The sequence below is a fragment of the Saimiri boliviensis genome, chromosome 12, assembly GCF_048565385.1.
Source record: "Saimiri boliviensis isolate mSaiBol1 chromosome 12, mSaiBol1.pri, whole genome shotgun sequence".
Lineage (NCBI taxonomy): Eukaryota > Metazoa > Chordata > Mammalia > Primates > Cebidae > Saimiri > Saimiri boliviensis.
In genome coordinates this window covers 86,258,705-86,280,020 of record NC_133460.1, presented here as the reverse complement: position 1 = coordinate 86,280,020, position 21,316 = coordinate 86,258,705, and the positions used below count along the sequence as shown (strand labels likewise).

Sequence of the window (21,316 nt, the reverse complement as noted above, 5' to 3'; positions counted from 1 at the left end):
TTTGTTATTCTCTTTCAAAGAATATTAGGAGTTGACCTATAAGAGAAGTTGTCTAAAATGACTGGAACTCAAGCCAGCCAAGGCAAAGTTTGGCTTTCTTTCTCTTCATATAGAGATTGAGTGAATAAATGAAAGAAGTTGTGTTTATTTTCAAATGCTCTAAAAGAGAGATATTGGGAATGAGTCTACATTCTGTAGCAGTAATAACAAAAAAATGAAAATGAATTTATGAATTTATGGTGTAAAATGCTTTGAGATTGCCAAATGATACGGCTTTATTATTTGATCGTGGTAACATGGGTGTTTTGATTTCTTGCCCGTGTCCTAGGGTAAGGTGTCCTGGCCTTCTAGGGAAGTTGTTTTACCATAGCCCTTGATAAAGAGCAGGGTCACTGCTCAGGTTTTCTGGGTTGAGGGAAGAAGTTATGCGTGTTACAGCAGGTGGAGAGAATATTTACCAGTGTGGTCTGTTTCTGGACAGCTGCAGAGACTTAATAAGCCACTGAGAGAGGTGGTTGTCATCCCTGGAGGGAGAAGGCATGTACCCCAGTCCACTTAGGGAGTCAGCGAATCTGATTCCAAAGTACAGCAAAAGTATGACTGGATGGTAGCAGAGCTTTCTTTCATGCTTTGGGCTAATTAACTGCAGACTAGTAAGTGAGATGAGTTTTTATCAGCATTACACAAAACTTGATTTTATCAGAAGCCACATAACCTCACCGGTCCTAGGTTTTATTATCTATAAAGAATGGGAATAACCTTGCCTGGTAAAATGAGGCTTAAATGTAGAATGCTGGCTAGTACAGCATTCAGCACATAGTAAGCACTCAATAAATTGTAAAATGGGACTTTTTAATTGCTTGGCTTCTCCTCTAGTTAGTCTGTATATAGCATAAGTGGGGCTGGTTTGACTTAGAGGTGCTGCCTAAAGACAAAGGGGAAAAACACACACACACACACACATACACACACACACACACACCCCCTGCTTGGTTTCTTTCACCTGTCCTGAATGTTTTTGGAAACATGACAGCAGAACCTGTGGACTTAGGGTCTGTACTCTGGGCTGAAGAGCCTCTTGATTCTCAGAAACACAAACTGCTAAGGTTTACTGACCTTCCGGCCCAGGGCACGTCTTACTCAGTTCGGCTGTTCCTAACTGATCATAGCTTTGTTGAGTAAGATGAACTGCTTTGGTTCCTTGTGATTTGCTAATGGTCTTATACTTGTGCTTGAAGGCATTCTGGACACTTTAAAACCACAAACAAATAATTTGCTTCCCATTAGGCCTCTTGCCTGAACAGTGAACACTGGCAGGTATCCTAAGCCTTTTATTTTATTTTATTTTATTTTTTAATTGACACATAGATAGTTTGAGTCAGTCATCTGATTTACAATCAGTTTTGTTTGGAGATTTTATGAAGCCTAGGGGAGTAGAAATATCCTGAATAGAACAATAAAAATCAAAGAAATGTTTCATACGGCAATCTTTCAAATTTTCCCTAAAGAGTAAGAGGATAAACTAACATATTTCAGTTTATAAGAACAAAACAGTGGAATTCAGCTCTCAGTTGATAACATAGGCTGAATGCAAGAAGTACACAATATGATGGGGGAAGAACAGGAGTGCTCTCTGCAAATTCTGATACTGAAAATTAACGCAAATAATAGAAAAAATATTTCTATGCAATGTAAAGCTATTTTTAAAAGATACTATTGCCAGTCTTATGTTAAAGAAAGCTTACTTAATCCTCTTCCTCCTGAATTAAGTGCTACATATTCTCAAACAGGAATTTTATTTGAAATAGCCTTTGAGCAGTTCCTGGGTGCTCTCTTGCATTTGCCTATGATAGATTTGCCTGGAATTAACAATAGTTGTTTAGGGAGTGAGGCTCCTGAGGTGTTTGTCCTGGCATGTATGTTCATTCCTGTGGAGAGGTCCTATAGCCTTGGAGCTCTTTGAGGCAGGGGGCCTGGGGTATCTATTTCAGTGATGATTAACGTCCAGAGTGGTGAGATAGACACAGATAAGCAGAGTGTGTTTATTTGTTTTAAAATGATTGTGCTTAAGAGCATTTTCTTGGCCCAGAAAGCATATAGTTTCCTAACTGAATGGAGATGGTATTGCTAACTGGTTACCTTTAAGGCCTAAACTGTGATCTTCAGAAAACGATTAACAACTCAAAGTAGCTTAGGTGTTCTCCAGTTTTCTGCCTTACCCAGGGAGGAGAGTCACCTATTTGTTCTCTAATTCACTGAATGGTTTTGTATATGGATGTATTTATTGTCTTTAGCATTTGGAAAGGTCTTATTTTTAATGGTTTCTATGAGTTAATAGAGTTTAGTTTACAGGTTCAAAATAAAATAGTACACCCGTGGAAGCAGGGCATGCTCTAGTGCAATCACTACCTCCAAATGCGAACTGGTGGAATGCAAGAGGCCTTTTCCTCTAAGACCATGAGAATATAGAAGCTGTTTATGTCCTTTCCAGGGGCTGAATTTTCTAGCTTTCAAGGCAGAAACATAGAGAAACCCAGTGTCTTCACAGTCTGTGAGATGAGCAATCTGTAGTGTGAATTCATACTGGAATGAGAGCTCTGAAAATACTTCAGTACTCTATTACTTTTCAGTTTTTTGCACCTGGAACCTTCATCTAAAGTAAAGATTGTGCTTGAGCTACTGAAATCCCCAGCTGACAGTTAGGTCACTGAGGAAGTATACAGGTTTTTTGAAAAATTATTTTTGAATGTGTGACTTAGAAAAGAATTATTCGTATGTGACAACTTAACCTTAGCTCTGGGTTGACCCTGGCATTGGATTAATTTTTGGTCCTGACATGTAACCATGGAACAGGGAGAAATTTAGACAGATTCTTCTTGAGACCAGGCTCCAAAAATATTTGAAAATTAAGATGAGATCAACTGTTTAAAAAAAAGGAGAAAATTGGCAACTTCCCACTTCGAGCTGCAGAAGCTGACTTTTGCTAAGCTTCAGAATTTACCACAGGTGTGTCAACTGAATCAAGGTTGAGAATCCAGAGATTTGGTTTACTCTTGAGGAAAGTCCTTCCTAGTCAGCAGTCTTGCTCAGATGGAACTCCAATTGTAATCAGTTGAATCAAGATGGTTATGGTAATTAAGAATATATTTATAGACCTTGAATCATGTAAATATGTGAGCTTTCTCTAAAACTGAGTATGAGACTATGTGGAGAAAGAATTTACCTCTTGTTAGGGGTTTGGTTGCCTTGTCTCAATTTTGAGTCAGTTCTTCATTTTATCCAAACTGTCCACATTGCCCTCCCTGAAAGTCTGGGCCACCCAATGGGCCCCTGTGCCTGCTGCCCCTCTTTAGCCCACAATTAATTGCCAGCACATTCTTTCTTCTTCCTCTTCTTTTTTGGTATTTGACATGAGCTCAAATTGCTGGGAAAGGTGACAACTGTGAAATGAAGACAGGGCTTGGAGACACCTTAAAAAATACATGCAAAGGCCACTAAATGACAAGAGCAGACTGCCAGCCTCTTTCAAAACATCACCACGTCTGTTGACTTTCCATTCCTTGTCCACAGCACAAAATTGGAGGTCAAAGAATCATAGGAGTTAGAGATGGAAAAGACATTTGGGGTCAGCCAGTTCATCCCTCCGCCTTCTCCTGCCCCGATTCCAAATCATTCCTTACATTATATTTTCTCCGCCAGCTCTTGTACAGTTTTCACGGTCTTCACTCAACCCTGGCTGTCACCTTTGGGGAATGATGCTGGAGGTTCTCTCCAGTTTCTCCTCGGCAAAGAGAGACATTGCCTGTGCCCCCAGTTGACATTCCTGAACTTCTTTGTTGGTGGTCTCAGCTGAGAGGCTGAAGGATAATTGGATGTCTCTCTGTTGCCTGGTGATGGGGCTTTTTTAGACAGAATTGAAGAGCATTTAGTGTATGATGATACTGGGCAAGGGATATTGGGCAAAGGGCTGGAGTGTAGGGTAGCCATTGATGAATTTGTTTCTTGACTTTTGTTATGCAAGTCTCTTGACCTGGAGGGGGATTCGTATTTGTATGAAGTGTGTGGTATTGGGACAGGTGGGCAGAGATAGGAAATTACAGTGAATAGGAGTTTGATAGGAACCCTAACTTGGAGATTGGTAGATTAAACAAATAAGAAATACTGGTCTTGTGAGGTAGTAGAGGATTATTTTTAATAGCTACATGTTAGGGGGGAAATAGAGTGGTGGTTACTGTACAGAAGCTTCAGTTTAGAGTCATATTGAGGAGAACAGATGGGCTGGAAGCAAGTATTTTGGATTAGAGTACACTGCTGTTTTTGTGATCTCCCCTTTAAGAAAGTAGAGAAAGGGAAGTCTTACGCTTACTGGCCGTGTGGGTTGGAAGGGGGAATGGTCATTTTTAGAGGCAGCTTTGGAGGGATACCCCCAGCTCCTCGGTCTTGTTCCAGCAGCTGTTGGGAGCAGTCCGAAGGGGGTATTATGTTTCTTCTGGTAACTCTGCCAAGAATGAGAGGAAATCCACAATCTGTGGGTTTTGTAGGGGAGATGAGGATGGGGTGGCAGGTGATGGGACAGGGAAATTAAATTGTTTTATAGTAAATATGTTGAGATACTTTTCCTGGAAAGCTGTTTCACTAAAAGGAATGATATTTCCCCTGCTCACTAACCCTGTAATGAGTTCCTTCTCTTTAAAGAAAGGAAAATGGTCTTTGAGTACTTCTTTTTCTTTTTTTCCCTGCAGTTCCAACTTTGACCTCCCAAGTTTCTTTGAGTTTTTCTTTAGAAAATTTACCTTGAAAAGTTGAATCAAGGTTCAGATATGGGTGGTATGTGTGTTTGTCCCCTCTAGAAGTGAGTTGCTAAGAAAGAACTTCATCCCTTATCTTGGATGCAGTTTGACTTTATCATAATGGTCTGGAAGCTGGAGATGTAGAAACTTCCTGGGTGACGTCTGGCTCATATTCTCCCTATCCCTTCATTCAGGCTGGAAGGGCACTAGGGATTTTGAAGTCTGGTCACTTGGGTTGAGAACCTGTTTTGATGATTAATATAGAACACAGTTTCATGATTAAAAACAATAAAAACTCTGGGAAGCAGAGCAGTGTAATTATTTCTCACATTTCCGATGAGGAGTCTAGGGAAAAGTCGTTTTGAGGGTATGAGAACAAAGTCTACCTCTTAGTCTGCTAGTGCCTAATTCATGTCTCACTTAGAGGAAGGCCTGTTCATATATCCCTGCCCCCTCCCCCCAAATTGGCATTTTTCTTGCCATTGTTCGTTTTTAAAAAGTACTAAATCAGTCTTTCCAAAAGTTGTATTGTGGGACTCTTGAAAAACTAATTTTGTAATCAAATGAGTGGAAACGCAATGCACCACCTTCCCACTCCTGGGGATCACAATGCCCATTGGAGATTAAAGGCACTGGCAAGTCCTGTGATACAGGGACCTGTTTAATTTTGTTTCAGCCAGCATTGTGCAAATTGTTTTGACCGTAACATTCTTTTTTTCACTGCTAAATATCTCTTTAACATCTTGCAGAACACACATACTGGTCAAGTGCCGTGCAAATACGGAACCTAACCAATGCCAGGAGGAAAAGGATTGAACAGTCAAGTTCTGAATCTTAAGCTCATTCATATAAAGGACCAGGGTTATGCTTAGTGCTTCTGAAACTGTCTAGACGTTTTTGGCATGTGGCTGCCGTGTTAAGATATTTTATCAGCTCAGATTTCTTTCCTTGAGCCTCTCTAGAATAAGAATTTGGAGGCTGTGGTTGAATTCTTGAAAATGTGGTATGTTACACATTTTGAGAAGGGCCTTTGGAGCTAAGGTATTGTTCCAAGTGTGACTTGCCAAAGGGAGAACCATGTTTTGGAAACTCTTGCTTGAGCAGTTCCAAAGCAGTATCTATCAAAATACCTGTTAGACTAGGACCATGGTTCTCACTTTTTATGTTAAAGACATAGTTTTGTATGATGTTAGAATTTTTGATAGAGGATTAAAAGTGAATGTCTTTTTTTTTTTTAAAAAAAAGCAAGTTTCAGAAAATTGAAAAACTTGTTCTTGATTATTTACACAGAGGGTACTTGTTCACCCTCTGGTGTGTTAGTATTTGAACAGAATTGTTTGTAGCCCTGACCTTGTTCTCTTATATCCTTTGAGGTAAAGTTCATATATGTTCCTCTGAACATGCAATCTTCATTTTATTTTCAGCAAATTGTATCATGGGCAACATTTTGGCTTAGTGTCTGATAGAAATCCCTGTAAAAGTATGGATTGTCTGATGAACAAAAATAAATTCTATATATTGTTTAAAATTTGATGGTGCACTTAGGGTTCCTGCTATTCCACTTGTCTGCACAGTGATCGTTGAGAGCCATTTTTAGAAGCATAAAGTGGTTTAAGACTTGATCCTGTGGAATTTATGACTAAATTAGACAAATAAGATGTATAGCTGTGAAAAGCTAGCAATGCCTAGGTGTATGGTAGGTTCCATCTAACAGTTCAGATGACATGGAGAGGAATGTTTGGAAGAGTCACGGAAGTAGAGGCGCTACCAAGATTTTAAAGAGTGGATGAATTTGACTAGTCCCCGGAAGCATTAGTCAGGGGCAGAGGTAGGCTGGTGCTGGCAATGTAAGTGAAAATGTTGATGATATATGAGTGAATGTGGAAGAGATTGGCTTGGTGGGAGTCCAGTTGCATAGTGTAAAGAATGAAAAGTGACTTGAATGGGTAAAGTAGGTTGACAATTGGGGATCTTTCAAGGGAGGTGTGGGTCAGTTCAGTCAGCTCCATGCCCTCTTTGTGCATGGTCTTGTCCTTATGCTGGCATGTTTCCTACAGTCTTCCTTCACTCTGAATCTTGGGGCTATTCTCTGTTCCCTGGCTAAAAGGATAAGTAATTTAACATGATAGAAAGATTTTTCATTAATTTTTTTGAACTTTAATTACAAACCTCTGCTACTGAGGCTATTGGAAGATTCAGGCTAATGCAAGCATAAATGAAAAGTTAGAAGGTTCTTATCTGGGGAGGGACAGTGCGGTTAGGGGGAGCAGGGAGGTTGGGGATGGCTAACACTGGGAGAAATACCTGATGTAGGTGCTGGGAGTAGGGGGATGGAGACAGCAAACCACCATGGCATGTGTGTACGTATGCAACAATCCTGCAAGATCAGCACATGTACCCCAGAACTTAAAGTACGATTAAAAAAAAAAAAAGAAGAAGGTTTTTGTCTTTAGCTACTTAAATACTTTACACTAAAGCCAAATTCTTAGCATTGGTAGGAGAACTGGTGAGTACAGGAGGCAATCTGGAGGAAAATCTGGAGAGGAAGAGGATAGGAGAAATCTAGAGATGGTGTTAATTTAAAATTCCAAGCCTCAAGGCTGGGCGTAGTGGCTCACGCTTGTAATCCCAGCATTTTGGGGCCTGTAATCCTAGTACTTTGGGAAGCTGGAGCAAGTAGATCATTTGAGGTCAGGAGTTCAAGACCAGCCTGGCCAACATGGTGAAACCCTGTCTCTGCTAAAAATACAAAAATTAGCTGGGCGGTAATGGCGTGTGCCTGTAATCTCAGCTACTTGGGTGGCTGAGACAGGAGAATTGCTTGAGCCTGGGAGGCGGAGGTTGCACTGAGCCCAGATTGTGCCACTGCACTCTGGGTGACAGAGTGAGACCCTGTCTCAAAAAAATTAATTAAAATGAAATAAAATTCCAAGTCCCAAGCATTTTGTGTAACTGTTCTTCCCTTCTTGGCCCATGCCCCTTGACATGGCCTTGTTCTACATTGTGGACACTTTCCTGAGTTTCCATCCACATCAGCAGGATGTTAAGGAAATCATGCCATCCATGCAGTTGGTCAGCATTAGTGGCTTCCAGGGGAGTCAAGCGGCGAGATAGGACAGAGAGGAAAATTGATCTGTGTTCCAGAAGTTTTCTGATCTCAGAGATTATGTAGGTTTAAGACTTCTTCCATATACTTATACTTCCCCTTCCTTCCCTCCAGCCATTTTTCTTCAGAGTAGGTTTATTTATTTGCTTTTGGTTTTGGGGTATGAGCAAGGAGAGGGGAAATGAAAGGTCATTCTAGATAACTGCCTAGATTAATTTCTGCCCCTCTGGACTCACTTGCCAAGATTTTAAGGGGCCAGATAGCTTACCGTGGGTGCATTTTGTGTTGTTTTTGTTTAAAATAGGTCATGTGCCCAGGAATGCAAACTCTAATGGTTACTCTAATGCAAACTCTAATGGAAAGCTGAGAGGGAGGGGGGCCTCCTGGAAAAATGAGCCTGAGGCAAGAGAAGGAGGGCTGGGAAAATGGCTGTTCAGCCAGGCCCACCGGCCAGGTCCTCCATGTGTTAACCAGGCATTCATTTTTTTGAGAGGAGCACCCTCACTTTACATTAGTAACCAAGTGGAGAAATGGCTGGCCAGAGGCTGCTTCAAGGGTGGGAGCAAGGGTCCCTGGTGAATTCCAAGGGGCATCTGCTCCTGTCTTCTCAGGTACTTTTCTTCTGCTGCTTTGTTCTACTGACCCCCTTTGACTGGACAGTGACACATTCCCACAGGGAGGGAGGGATACCTGTTTTCAGAGGAAGGAGATATTTTAAAAATTCCTTTAGATATTTCGGGAGCTGAAGCCAATGAAAATGTAGATATGATTTGGCCAACAGATAGGGAAACTGTAACCATTCAAGATGGTTAGACAAAAGAGTTGAAAAAGCTGAGCTGTTAAGTTGTTTTTAACCAAGTAGAGCTTTTTCAAGTCAAAGCCGAAGAGAATTTTTTTTTTTCAAAGTCTAAATTTGAAGGACTACAGCCAAGTATTTTGATTATGATGTTCATCTTGGGGGAGAGGATGCTTGCACCTGCTGTTTCGTAGCAGCTTCTAAAGTTCAACTTTGAAAGTTTCTTGGTGCTATGATCAAGCCCTCAGGGGAGTGTTTTGACCCTTAGTAAAGTGTCACATGGCAGTTAAGTGACCAGGGAGACGAGAGAAGTGCTGTCCTTATTCTAATTCAGGAAATATGTCCATTCTTTTGCTTTTGTTTTCTCCCTGCTATGATCTAGAATATTCCCTTTTTAGTTTCATCACCACTTATTAATTTTAGACTAAATTCAAGAGAAGTGATATAACTGTAAGCAGTCTTTTCCTTTATATCTGGGAGGGATTTGCAGATAAGAGTAGACAGGGAAGTCTTTTTTTTTTTTTTCTCCCCATTTAGAGTTCAGTTCCTTTGACCCATCCTGTTAAGTATCTTTCACTGTCCTCAGTAGTAGTTTGGTAGTGTAGGTAGCTCTCTGGTGATTTAAAACCAAGGACTGCCTTCACCCATTAGAAGAATTCAGTAAAAGATTTTAGCCTTAACATGTGTATAGCCAAATCCTAATTGTTCAGCCTGAAAGATAACAAATGTTTGATATTGGAGGAACAATTTCTAATAGTTATAACTAAACTAATTAAAAGAAAAATGAGTGATTATTAGTCATGTTAGTGATGACACCATTAATGGCTATTATCTACTACCTATATTTACATAAAGATAATTAACCTTTTTTGTAGTGATTTATAACATATACTGTACTTTGTTTTAGGTGTCATTTTAAAAAAAATCGTGTGAAATATTATCCTCATTTTATAGGTGAAGAAATGGATAATTAGAGAAGGTAGTTACCTGTGTTGTATAATTAGTAAGCTGAATTGGGATATAGATCCCAGTTTCCTGAGTCTGCCTTCTGTGCTTTTTCAATTTTATTTAATCTGCTTTTTAGTTAGAGGTAAATAGGAAGACATAACTATCAACAATTATGTGATATATTTTCAACAATTGCTGACTTAGTAAAGTACCATCTATTAACGTCTTTAGACCAGTTATTATTATTTCTTTTTTTGAGACGGAGTTTTGCTCTTGTCGCCCAGGCTGGAGTGTAATGGTGCAATCTTGGCTCACTGCAACCTCTGTCTCCCTGGCTCAAGCAATTCTCCTGCCTCAGCCTACCAAGTAGCTGGGATTACAGTCACCTGCCACCATGTCTGGCTAATTGTTGTATTTTTAGTAGAGACAGGATTTCACCACGTTGGCCAGGCTGGTCTTGAACTCTTTTTTTTTTTTTTTTGAGACGGAGTTTCGCTCTTGTTACCCAGGCTGGAGTGCAATGGCGCAATCTCGGCTCACCGCAGTCTCTGCCTCCTGGGTTCAGGCAATTCTCCTGTCTCAGCCTTCTGAGTAGCTGGGATTACAGGCACGTGCCACCATGCCCAGCTAATTTTTTGTATTTTTAGTAGAGACGGGGTTTCACCATGTTGACCAGAATGGTCTCGATTTCTTGACCTCGTGATCCACTCACCTTGGCCTCCCAAAATGCTGGGATTACAGGCTTGAGCCACCGCGCCCGGCCTTGAACTTTTAACCTCAGGTGATCCACCTACTTTGGCCTCCCAAAGTACTGGGATTACAGTGATGAGCCACAGTGCTTGGCCTAGACCTGTTATTTATGGAGACATAATTTTATGTAGTGTCTCCCCACCTCTACCTTTATAAATTTAACTTAGTTTTTAAAATATCATTACTTGCTATAGTTGTTGCCAGAATGTTTTGCAGCCCTCTCATTTGTCATTTCTAGTGGCAGTATATTCCATTGCATTGGTATACTATTCTCCCCCACAGACAGACCTTCGGGCTATTTCCAGATTTTAGCTCTAATATATAGCTGCAGCTATAAATACCTTTGTAAAAATTTTTTCTTTTGAATTATTTCCTCAGGATATAGTGCTCAAAGTAGAAATGCTAGAACATAAGCTGTCATTTAATGACTTTTGTCTTAACAGAATTCCTTTCTGAAAGACTACCAGCTTAATGTGCTATAAGCAACATGTAACCAAATCCACACTCTTCTGTCAGATTAAAGCTAGTGTCAGTTTTTTCTGCTTAATAGATGTGAGGTAGTACTTTAAAAATTGTTTTAAGGCACATGCCTGTAAACTATTCTTGTAGGATGTTTCCTCTAGTGTTTTACCATGAGTAGACACTGTGTGACTGTCCTTATCCTCTGTCAGACATGGATAATAGGATATTGGAGACAGGGTTTTATCTCAATAGATTTTTATTAGCTCCCTAAAAGTTTTAGAGATAAAACTTACATCTATAGTGTTAGTTAAAAATTTTCCCCTACTCTGTTACTCTGTGTTGCTTTTAATCTTTTTTCCCTTTATGTAGTATTTCAAATTTAATAGCACTAAACTCAAATACTTTATAATTGATACATTTCTGTTGTTTCAGTAGAATAATTTCTATTCCATTTCAGTTGGGAAATTATCTCTGCTCTTCATTGAAATATGTATATGTTTTATTTTCTTCTAGTTAAGTTTTTAAATTCACAATCATGTTTTTTGGAATTTATTGTGGTATGAGATGGCAGTCTAAATCACTTTTTTGCTCTATTGATATTCAGTTATCAACAGCATTTATTATTACTATTTTAATGAGTATTTGAATATTACTCAGCTGTAAAAAGGAATGAAATAATGTCTTTTGCAGCAACTTGGATGGAATTGGAGGCCATTATCCTAAATGAAGTAATGCAGGAGTGAAAACCAAATACTGCATGTTCTCACTTATAAGTGGGAGCTAAGCCATGGGTACACACAGGCATACAGAGTGATGTAATAGACATTGGAGACTCAGAAGGGAGGAAGATGGGAGCAGGCAGAGTGATGAAAAATTACCTATTGTGTACAATGTACGCTGTTCAGGTGACTGGTATACCAAAAGTCCAGACTTCACCATTATACAACTCATCCATGTAACCAAAAATCCCTTGTACCCCTAAAGCTATTGAAATTAAAAAATTTGAAAAGAAGAAAAATTAGAAAATATGTAAAAGTATAAAGGAGAAAATAGAAACACTCAAAGTCGGCTATCCACGTTAACTATGGGTGTTTTATTTTATCCTTTCAGTGTTCTTTCTAGCCATGCATATTCTTATTCCCTCTCTCTTTTCCTTTTAATAAAGTCAGGAACGTGCTTTACAAACCTAATAGCACTTACTAAAGTGATTTCTTTCCTTGGTTTACAGTTTTCTGTTTGTTATATCTTAAATTCATATCGGTTTGGGCCATTTTTTGCTTTCTTTTTTTAAAATCAAAGACAGTTGCTTATTGCTTATTTCCGATTGAACAGAATATACTTCCTAGGAATGCACTTATTAGAAATATAATTCCCACCACTTTGGGAGGCTGAGGCAGGCAGATCACAAGGTCAGGAGTTCAAGACCAGCCCGGCCAACATAATGAAACCTAGTCTCTACTAAAAATACAAAAAATTAGCTGGGCGTGTTGGCAGGCGCCTATAGTCCCAGCTACTTCAGAGGCTGAGGCAGAGAATCACTAGGCAGAGGTTTCAGGGAGCTGAAATTGTGCTACTAAACTCCAGCCTGGGTGACAGAATGAGACTCTGTCTAAAAAAAAAAAAAATGTATATATATACATATATATGTATATATGTATATATGTATATATATACATATATATGTGTATATATATATAAAATTGCTCTTTATCAACACTTATTGATATGCATAAGGTAAGGTGGTATTGGGCAAATGAAAACAGTGCCTGACATATTGTAAGCACCACATTAAATGTTGGTTAAATAAATTATAATTGGAATCATGATCCAGAGAGATTTATAACATTCTATATCAGGCGTCCCCAATCTACGGCTCGCAGGCCACATGCGGCCCCCTGAGGCCATTTATCTGCCCCCCCACCCCCCGCGGCACTTCAGGAAGGGGCACCTCTTTCATTGGTGGTCAGTGAGAGGAGCACAGTATGTGGCGGCCCTCCAACGGTCTGAGGGACAGTGAACTGGCCCCCTGTGTAAAAAGTTTGGGGATGCCTGTTCTATATCATTTAAAAATAGTATTCAGTTGGCCACGTGTGGTGACTCATGCCTGTAATGCCAGCACTTTGGGAGGCCAAGGCAGGAGGATTGCTTGAGGCCGGGTGTTGGTGACCAGCCTGGGCAACATGCATATATGCTTATCTACAGTGAATACATAGTTGCCTCTAGAGAAGGAGAGAATCTTGGCTAGGGGTTTCGAGAAAGACTCACTTTTGCAGTTGTTAACCTTTCATACTATCTGTTTTTTTTTTTTAATCCTGTTTATTACTTTATTAACCAAAAATAATTCTATACAAATAAATGAAATAACACTAGGGAGGCAGAATATTATTCAGCTAGAAGTAAATTAAGTATCTTTTCTCTGTCTGCCAAAATCATTCTTTCTAACCTATGTCCGTTAGAATCTTGAAAGCTGGACTTGCTAGCTGGCTTTTAGTAAAAGGTGGTAAATGTGAAGGTATAAGTAGAGGCTGGAAGAAATGAGTGTATCTCTCCCTGGCCAGTGAATTTCCAGGCAGACATGGCTGTTATCACTCTGTGTCCCAAGCAGTGTACCTTCTCCCTATTACCTATTAACCCATCCCCAAATGGTGCTATTCCTGCTGCCTGTGTGCTCTCTTCTTCTCTTACTGCTGTTAATTCAGCTCACCCAGAAAGTACTATTGACACTCACTCTCCAATGTTTCGAAGAATTTAAAATGCATACAAAAGTTGAATGAATTGTATCATGAACACTTACATATTCACCATCTAGGTTCAACAATTAATATTCGGCTGTATTTGCTTTATCATGCATTTCAAAATAAGTTACAGGTATCAGAATATTTGCCCCTAAAGGCTTCAGTGTGTGCATGCATATCATTGACTAGAGTGTATTAGTTTATGGGTTTTTTTTTTTAAGGAAAATATATATACAATGAATTTATATTCGAGTGAACTGCAAAAATCTTGTGTATCATTTGAGGTATTTCTTTTCCCTTTTGTATTTTTAGAGAGGGGGGGGTCTTATTCTGTTTCCTAAAGCTGGAGTGCAGTGGTGGAATCACTGCTCACTGTAACCCCAAATTCCTGGGCTCAAGTGATCCTCCCATCTTAGCCTCCCAAAGTGTTGAGATTACAGTTGTGAGCCACCACATCCTGCATATTTGATGCATTTCTGACAAATGCATATATATTTTTATAACCCAAACCCCTTCAAAAATATAAAATATTACCTCAGAAAGTTTCCATGTGTTCTTTCCTACTTAGTCTCCAGCCCTACCCTGGTGGTAATCACTGTTCTGATTTTTTCACCATAGGTTAGTTGTCTCTCTTCTCAAGCTTCATGTAAATGAAATCATACACTATGATCTCTTTTGTGTAAGATTTATTTTATTCAACATGATGTTTCTGTGATTCATCCATATTACAGTGTGTATCACTACTTCTTTCCTTTTTTTGCTGAGTAGTATTCCATTACATGAACCTACCCTAGTGTGTTTATCCATTCTCCTGGATGCCTGGGCTGTTTACCATTTTGGGCTATTATAACCAAAGTTCCTATGACCATCCTTGTGTCAGTCTTTTTGTTTTTCTAAGGTCATTGCTAGGTCATAGAGTACATATATGTTTAGATTTATAATAAACTGCCAGACCTTTTCCCAAAATGGCTGTACTGTTTTGCTTTCCCACCAACACTATAGGAGAGTTTCTTACTGGTCTTCCAAAAATATATGAACAGATACACAGAAGACTTCCTCATCAGCATACAAACTGTTTGTCAGATATACATTCTGTGAATCTTCTCCCAGACTATGGTTTGTGTATTCATTTTGGTGAATGGAGGTTTTGGATTTGATGAGTCTGACTTACTGGATTTTTATTTTCTGTTTTTGCTTTCTGTGTCCTAAGAAGTCTGTGTCTGCCTTCTTAGAGAGATATTTTTATATATTTTCTTCTGGCAGCTTTATAGTTTTAGATTTTAAGTTTATGATCTGTTTTGAATTACATTTCCTGTATAGTGTGAGGTAGGGGTCAGGGTTCATTTCATAGTTTTTTTTTTCCATCTGGATATCCAGTGGTTCCAGGATTAATTGTCATCCATTCTTCGTTAGATTCATTTGGTATCACTGTGTACATTTTTAATAGTTTAAAGGACAGGCTTTTCTCATTGGCTTTCTTGGTTAGTCAAATATGGAGAGAGAACAGTTACTCCTTCCTGGTCTCCTAATCTGTTTACTTGTATTCTGAATGCCCTGAATTTTCTGTGCTTGGCAATAAGTTGTAGTGATTGGATTATCTGTTCTGTCTGGACATAGGATGACCAGTGTCCCAGTGAAGGAACGGGTGAAGGTGTCTCAGAACTGGAGACTGGGGCGCTGCCGAGAGGGGATTCTGCTGAAGTGGAGATGCAGGCAAGTAGCCTCTGGACTTTTTTTTAAAGCTATCTGGGACGTAAAAGCATAATGCAAAGTAAAAATATCTGGTCCTACCTAGAGGCTAATGGGGTTATCTTCGGTGGTGTGGCACTGTTGAGCCTTTGAATACCACAAAGGGGGCATCAGGACAACTTTTTTCACATTACAATGGGGGAATATAAGAAATGTACTTTAAAAATGACATTTTTTTTTATGATTATAAATAAATCAATGTTTATTGTAGAAATTTGAAGAAAAAGAAAATTCTAAAGAAGAAAATAAAACTAACCTGTAACTCCACCACTCAGAGGTAACCCCTGTTAACTTACACCATCAAAGGAAATAAATGAAATCAAGGTCCCAATTCATCTTATTTTACAAATATTTTTCTTTAAATCTTCTACTTTATGGGGTTACTTCTTCATTCTTAGCTTCCTTGGGTCCTCTCCCCTACTATATTAAAAGGAAGGTTAGGATCTAAAGGTTTGGATACATGTGTTACAGGAGTGAGAGCTTAGAGCAAGTGTCAGGAAATTTAGAAAATGCCCGTGGCACTGCTAATGGCACCGATTTTTATGCTTCATTGATGCTAAATGATTTCACAGTTGTTATTTGACTTGCTACCAAAAAATTACTCCTTGTTGATTGGTTGCAATGGTTAGGGAAAATCGGGAGTCCACATATCGGCATGACCTGTACCTGTGCCGAAGACACAGGCAGTCCTTCTCATCTGATGAACCTTTCTTTCTTGCTTGTGTCCAGTTTCTACTGGTTTCACTGGCATCAGATGCTGTGAATTATGTGGTAATGGGTAGTGGTGGTAGTGATGGTAATGGTAAAGAAACTACAGGAGAGAAAGATGGGTTTTTATGATGAAGGTCTTTACCCTCTGCTTCCCACATTTGCCTTTTGGGGCTAGTTTCAAACAGTTTGGCAAATAAACACAAAACAGTTACCAGGCTGCCCTGGGATTCTCCACTGTTCACCTGGCATGAACCTGGTTTCTTGTCCTAGGCAAATGGCTGTTTACCAGATGGCTCTAAGCACAAAAATTCCCACCCTCTCTGTTTGCTGCCCACTTGAGTGTACCACACACTCACGAAAGGGGATGTTGAAGAGGAATGTGCATAATGAGTGAGAAAGCAGGCATCTGTACACACTCTACACATGTTCCATGTAATATATGCACACACTTGTAAAAACCTCATGAGCAGAAACTCAGTTACTACAAAGTCTAAGCTGCATTTAATGGCCCGTCAAGTCAATTTGCAGAACTTTTCCACATTCCCATGACGCTTGTATTGAGTCTGGGGAAGAAACACAGCCCAGTTTGCTCAGACAGGCTTGGCAATAGGAGATGGTGGCTCTGTTCATGGGGATGAATCAACTGTCCCTGTACTTTTCTTGGGACCTGGTAACTCCAGGACCCCTATGTAGAATAGGATGGGTGGGATGTCCACCTTGGGAAAGGGGCTTAGTTTCCACCAGAGAGGCTAGTATCTGACAGAGTTTTCTTTTTTCTTAAGGCTCATTCCCTGCCACAGGACTTGCCTGTGGGCCTTTCTTTCTCCTGTCAGATTGTAGAGGAAATCTTTATTTGTGGATTTCTCTTATCAGTTGCCTGTGAGAGCTGACTTTTTCTGTAGCCCCTGAACTGTAGCAGAATGCTCTGGGGCTGTGTTTTTCCATTGCCACACTTATTCTCTAATACAGAAATGTAGATATCCCTGTGAGAATCTGGGTATCTAATCAGTACTTTAGCATCCTTTCCTAAATGGCTTTATTCCTTTCACTTATAAATGGCCCCGTAGCTCTAACAGAACAAGAGAATGGGGCTTCCCAGGGTTTATTCTACTCTTTTCTCCATCATACTTTAACTGATCTATTGTGAAAGAGGTATGTATGGGAGTCCTAGAACCTTGAAACTTCCCACTTATACTTTAAATCAGTGATGATGCAGAATGAAAGAAAGCTATTTCACCTGGCTAGAAGATTTCTTTTCTTTCTTTCTTTCTCTCTTTTTTTTTTGAGATAGAGTCTCCCTGTGTTTCCTAGGCTTGAGTGCAGTAGCACCATCTTGGCTCACTGCAGGCTCCGCCTCCCCAGTTCAAGTATTCTCCTGCCTCAGCCTCCTGAGTAGCTTGGATTACAGGTGTGCCACTATGCTCAGCTAATTTTTGTGTTTTTAGTAGAGACAGAGTTTCATCATGTTGGTCAGGCTGGTCTTGAACTCCTGACCTCAGGTGATCCACCTGCCTCGGCCTCCCAAAGTTCTAGGATTACAGGCATGAGCCACTGTTCCTGGCTGAAGATTTTTTTTTTGATCCTTCTTACCCCTTGACCATTGAATTTTGTAAGCTCTGTCTACCCATGAGAAGTCCAGGTAGCCAGTAATTGAAATATTAAGTATTCTCCAATTATAGTGGTATTTAGTTGGTCTTTCAATTTTGAGTCTCTTTTAGAAAGTCCAAGGAAGATTAGATCACCACAAAACTCAGTCACTCTAGTATTCTGAGGGTAGCTGAGGGGTAGGTAATTTTGAAGGAGGGTATCAAGTATAGATAATTACCTTGTTGATTATCCTTGCTAAGTTGGGGATTGGCTAGTCTGTTCAAAGATTGGAGTTGAGTTTTCATACTGTATCTTGGTAACTTTTAAATTTTCTTTTCCATCATTCTAGTCAGATGCCTTGGATGCAGCTAGAGGATGATTCTCTGTACATATCTCAGGCTAATTTCATCCTGGCCTACCAGTTCCGTCCAGATGGTGCCAGCTTGAACCGTCGGCCTCTGGGAGTCTTTGCTGGGCATGATGAGGATGTTTGCCATTTTGTGCTGGCCAACTCACATATTGTCAGTGCAGGAGGGTAAGTGCTGCAGGTTTTTCCTTCCACCCTTTTCCATCTTATTCTTCAGGGACATTCTGCCTGCCTCTGACTTTTCTGTCTTAACTCCAAAGGGATGAGGAGGGAGACCAGAAGGGTTTTCCATTTAAAGCAGAGAGATTTTACCAAAAACAGTTAATAGGGTTAGCTGGAGAAGGAAAACAGTAAGAGCTTCTAATGAAGAGTGAAGCTGGTTTTGATCTTCTCCAGGGGAAAATTTATTTTGTCTCTCAGCTCTGTTCAGCCCCAAATGTGCTGAAGAAGTAAAGGTATCTAGAAACTCAGCATCTTACTGGGCTGAATTGCCAAATGCTTAGCAAATTTGGATGTCATTGGAGACTTGGGCTGTTTCTGGAGAGTTGTTCTCTTTCTACAGAGAGAATAATTGGTTTTTGGGGGGTCGGCTCCTTATTTCTCTCCTAGAGATGGGAAGATTGGCATTCACAAGATTCACAGCACCTTCACTGTCAAGTACTCGGCTCATGAACAGGAGGTGAACTGTGTGGATTGCAAAGGGGGCATCATTGTGAGTGGCTCCAGGGACAGGACAGCCAAGGTGAGGTGGTCTCCCCCTTACATATTATTACTCCCTCCTGTCTATAGGGAGTAGGGTGGATAGAGCCCCGAGTCCCAGGATTGGCTGAGAGCATTGGCTGGGGGCAGGGGAGAAAATGACACAATAAAGGACTCACTTATGTGCCTCTGGCATGCAGCTTGCCATGCCAATAGTTGTCCCTGCCAGCTGGACTGGGAAAGGAGTGGACAGTGGCTGGGAGGGTTGCCACTTACTTGCAATGTGGCGTGAACTCAAAAACAGAGGACCTGGCAGCTTTTCCTCCCTGAGTTGCGTTTCCTCAAGTTTGTGGGTTGAGTTCTGACCCTAATATTTTATTTTAAAATCTCCCTCCTTTTGCTTGCTCTCTGTTTAGGGAGGTTAATTTTTCACCACCTTGTTTATAAGCAATCAGGCTGATAATTAAAATGTGTTTTCATTGCTTCTCTGGAGAGTGATGTGGTCAGTAAGCAGTAGAGACGATGAGAGAGAGGTGGTGTTTGTTGCGTCTTTGCCAAATTGCCCGGTCCACAGATATCCACCAAAGCATAAAAGAAAGTGGGGCTGATAAATAGCATGACCCTTACTTCATGAACTCCTCTATGTCTGGGTCAGATAGGCTCCCACCTGGGAGACAGAGAAATTTTTCTCCAGGCCTGTGTCCAACAGCCCTAGCCAGGGCCTGCGCAGGCCTGGGTTTTAGGGTTGCTGCAGGAACTTTGCTGACAATTCGGTTGGTGGTGCAGGAGGCCCAATAGTGTCTTGTGTATTTCCTAGTATCTAGGTTCCATAGTGCTAACAGGAGCAAAATGCTTGCTGGTGTGTCAGCAAATGGGCCTCTAAAACACATAGGGAGAGGACTCAGGAGAGGGAAATTGCAATCTTTACTCAGAAACTTCTCTGACTACATGTACCCTCTGGTGATTACACATCCATATAGAAATATTGTTAATTTATGTAAAAAGAAGGGCTAAATATGTTCCCTTCTTTTTATGGAAGTTTCTCCTCCCTTTACTATTTTCTTCCTTACTTTGTACTCTGTCAGAGAGAATGAACAGAAGCACAGAAAGCTTGAGAAAAATCCAGCAAATCTTTTGAACCAACACGAAACTGAATTTCCTGTCACTTGCTTCCTATTACCTTTCTTCATACTTAGGCTTCTGATTGGTCACTGTCTTCGTACCATTCCTTGAAAAGATCCTGGCCTAAACCTGTTATACTGCTTAAAAGTCAATTTGCATAGAAATCTTTTGTGGCATGTGTGACCTAGGTATTCCTGTCTTATTCTAGCATCTTCCTGTCATGGCTTCAGGCTTCCCCAAGTTCCTCCTTTTCAGTGACACCTCTTTCTTCTGTTCTCTGTGGCCTGATACCCAGAGCAGTATAAAACCAAGCTTTATAACCACAGGTAGCAATCTGAGGGCATGGACTGCTTCCAGGTGAAGAATAATAGCAAATTTATTTGAGGTATTGGGTTAGTGTCATGTTTTAAGTACTGATGTAGCCCTATTTAGTATCTTAGATTTTTTAAAAGATCTAACATAGATACTTCCTTCTAAAATTGGCACCACAGTCCTTCTTCTTTCTTCTGAGGATTTCTTTTAGGTCAGTGACAGAATCCTCTTCTCTGGTCCTGAAAGCTGGTCAGCTGTTTTGTGGCTCCCCTCTGACCTCTCCGCCAACTCGTCTTTCCTGGCTCTCCAGATGCTGCCTGGGTTTCCCTCCTCTCTGTTGTTATCTTTGCATCCAGCCACCTTTGTTATCCTGAGCCATTTCCACATTAGTGTTCTCAGTTTGTCTTTTATAACTGAAACATCATTTCTTTTCAGTGGCATCTGAAATTTTACAGCTGCTTCTCCAGGCTTCTAATACACCTGAACCTTCATAAGAATTACAATATTTGCCTGTAACCATCTATTTTTGGGAGTTCCCCGAATATGCACTGTATTTTAGGAAAGATATTTATTTTGTTGGGTAAAGGGAAGTAAAACAATCTCTTTGCAAGACGTCTGAGCTAGGGACTGTCCAGAGAACCCTAAGTTCTCAAGGCCTGTGTCCAACAGCCCTAGCCAGGGCCTGCACAGGCCTGGTCTTTTAGGGTTGCTGCAGGAACTTTGCTGACAATTCGGTTGGTAGTGCAGGAGGCCCAATAGTGTCTTGTGTATTTCCTAGTATCTAGGTTCCATAGTGCTAACAGGAGCAAAATGCTTGCTGGTGTGTCAGCAAATGGGCCTAGAAGTTATCCTTCCCCTGCCCACAAGCCCAGTTTCACATTTACTGTGACTTACTTAGCTTGGATTGTGTCTGTGGGCTTTAGTGGGGCCAGCCCTAGCTTGAGATATGAACAGATGGTAACTTATGTTCTTAATGAGCCTGGGCTGGTACTAACCATTCCTTCATATCCTCCTTTATTTCTCTATTCTTTCTTACGAGTGCCTACTGTGTGTGAGGCACCTGGCCTCTTCAGAGGTAAAGAAGACACAGCCTCTTATCCTTAGGGTGAGATGAGATGTGTGTACCTGGCCATGCAGCTGATTGGAAGTGGCTGGGACTGTGAAGTATAAAGCTCTAAGGCA

The 21,316-nt window shown here is 40.5% G+C and overlaps 1 protein-coding gene across 7 annotated transcripts in view; it reads left to right on the top strand.

Moving 5' to 3' along the window:
* The window catches only part of FBXW4 (F-box and WD repeat domain containing 4), an 85,188-nt gene that overhangs the window by 3,402 nt on the left and 60,470 nt on the right, over positions 1 to 21,316 (top strand). For 4 of the 7 annotated variants that reach the window (XM_074382776.1, XM_074382774.1, XM_074382773.1 and 1 more), the window contains exons 2-5: positions 15,205 to 15,300; positions 15,548 to 15,613; positions 17,984 to 18,169; positions 18,611 to 18,743. In XM_074382776.1, the coding sequence (XP_074238877.1) occupies positions 15,205 to 15,300; positions 15,548 to 15,613; positions 17,984 to 18,169; positions 18,611 to 18,743 (481 nt within the window). The remainder of the gene's footprint in view (positions 1 to 15,204; positions 15,301 to 15,547; positions 15,614 to 17,983; positions 18,170 to 18,610; positions 18,744 to 21,316) is intronic. The other 3 variants (XM_003922273.4, XM_074382775.1, XM_074382777.1) reach the window with 2 other exon arrangements.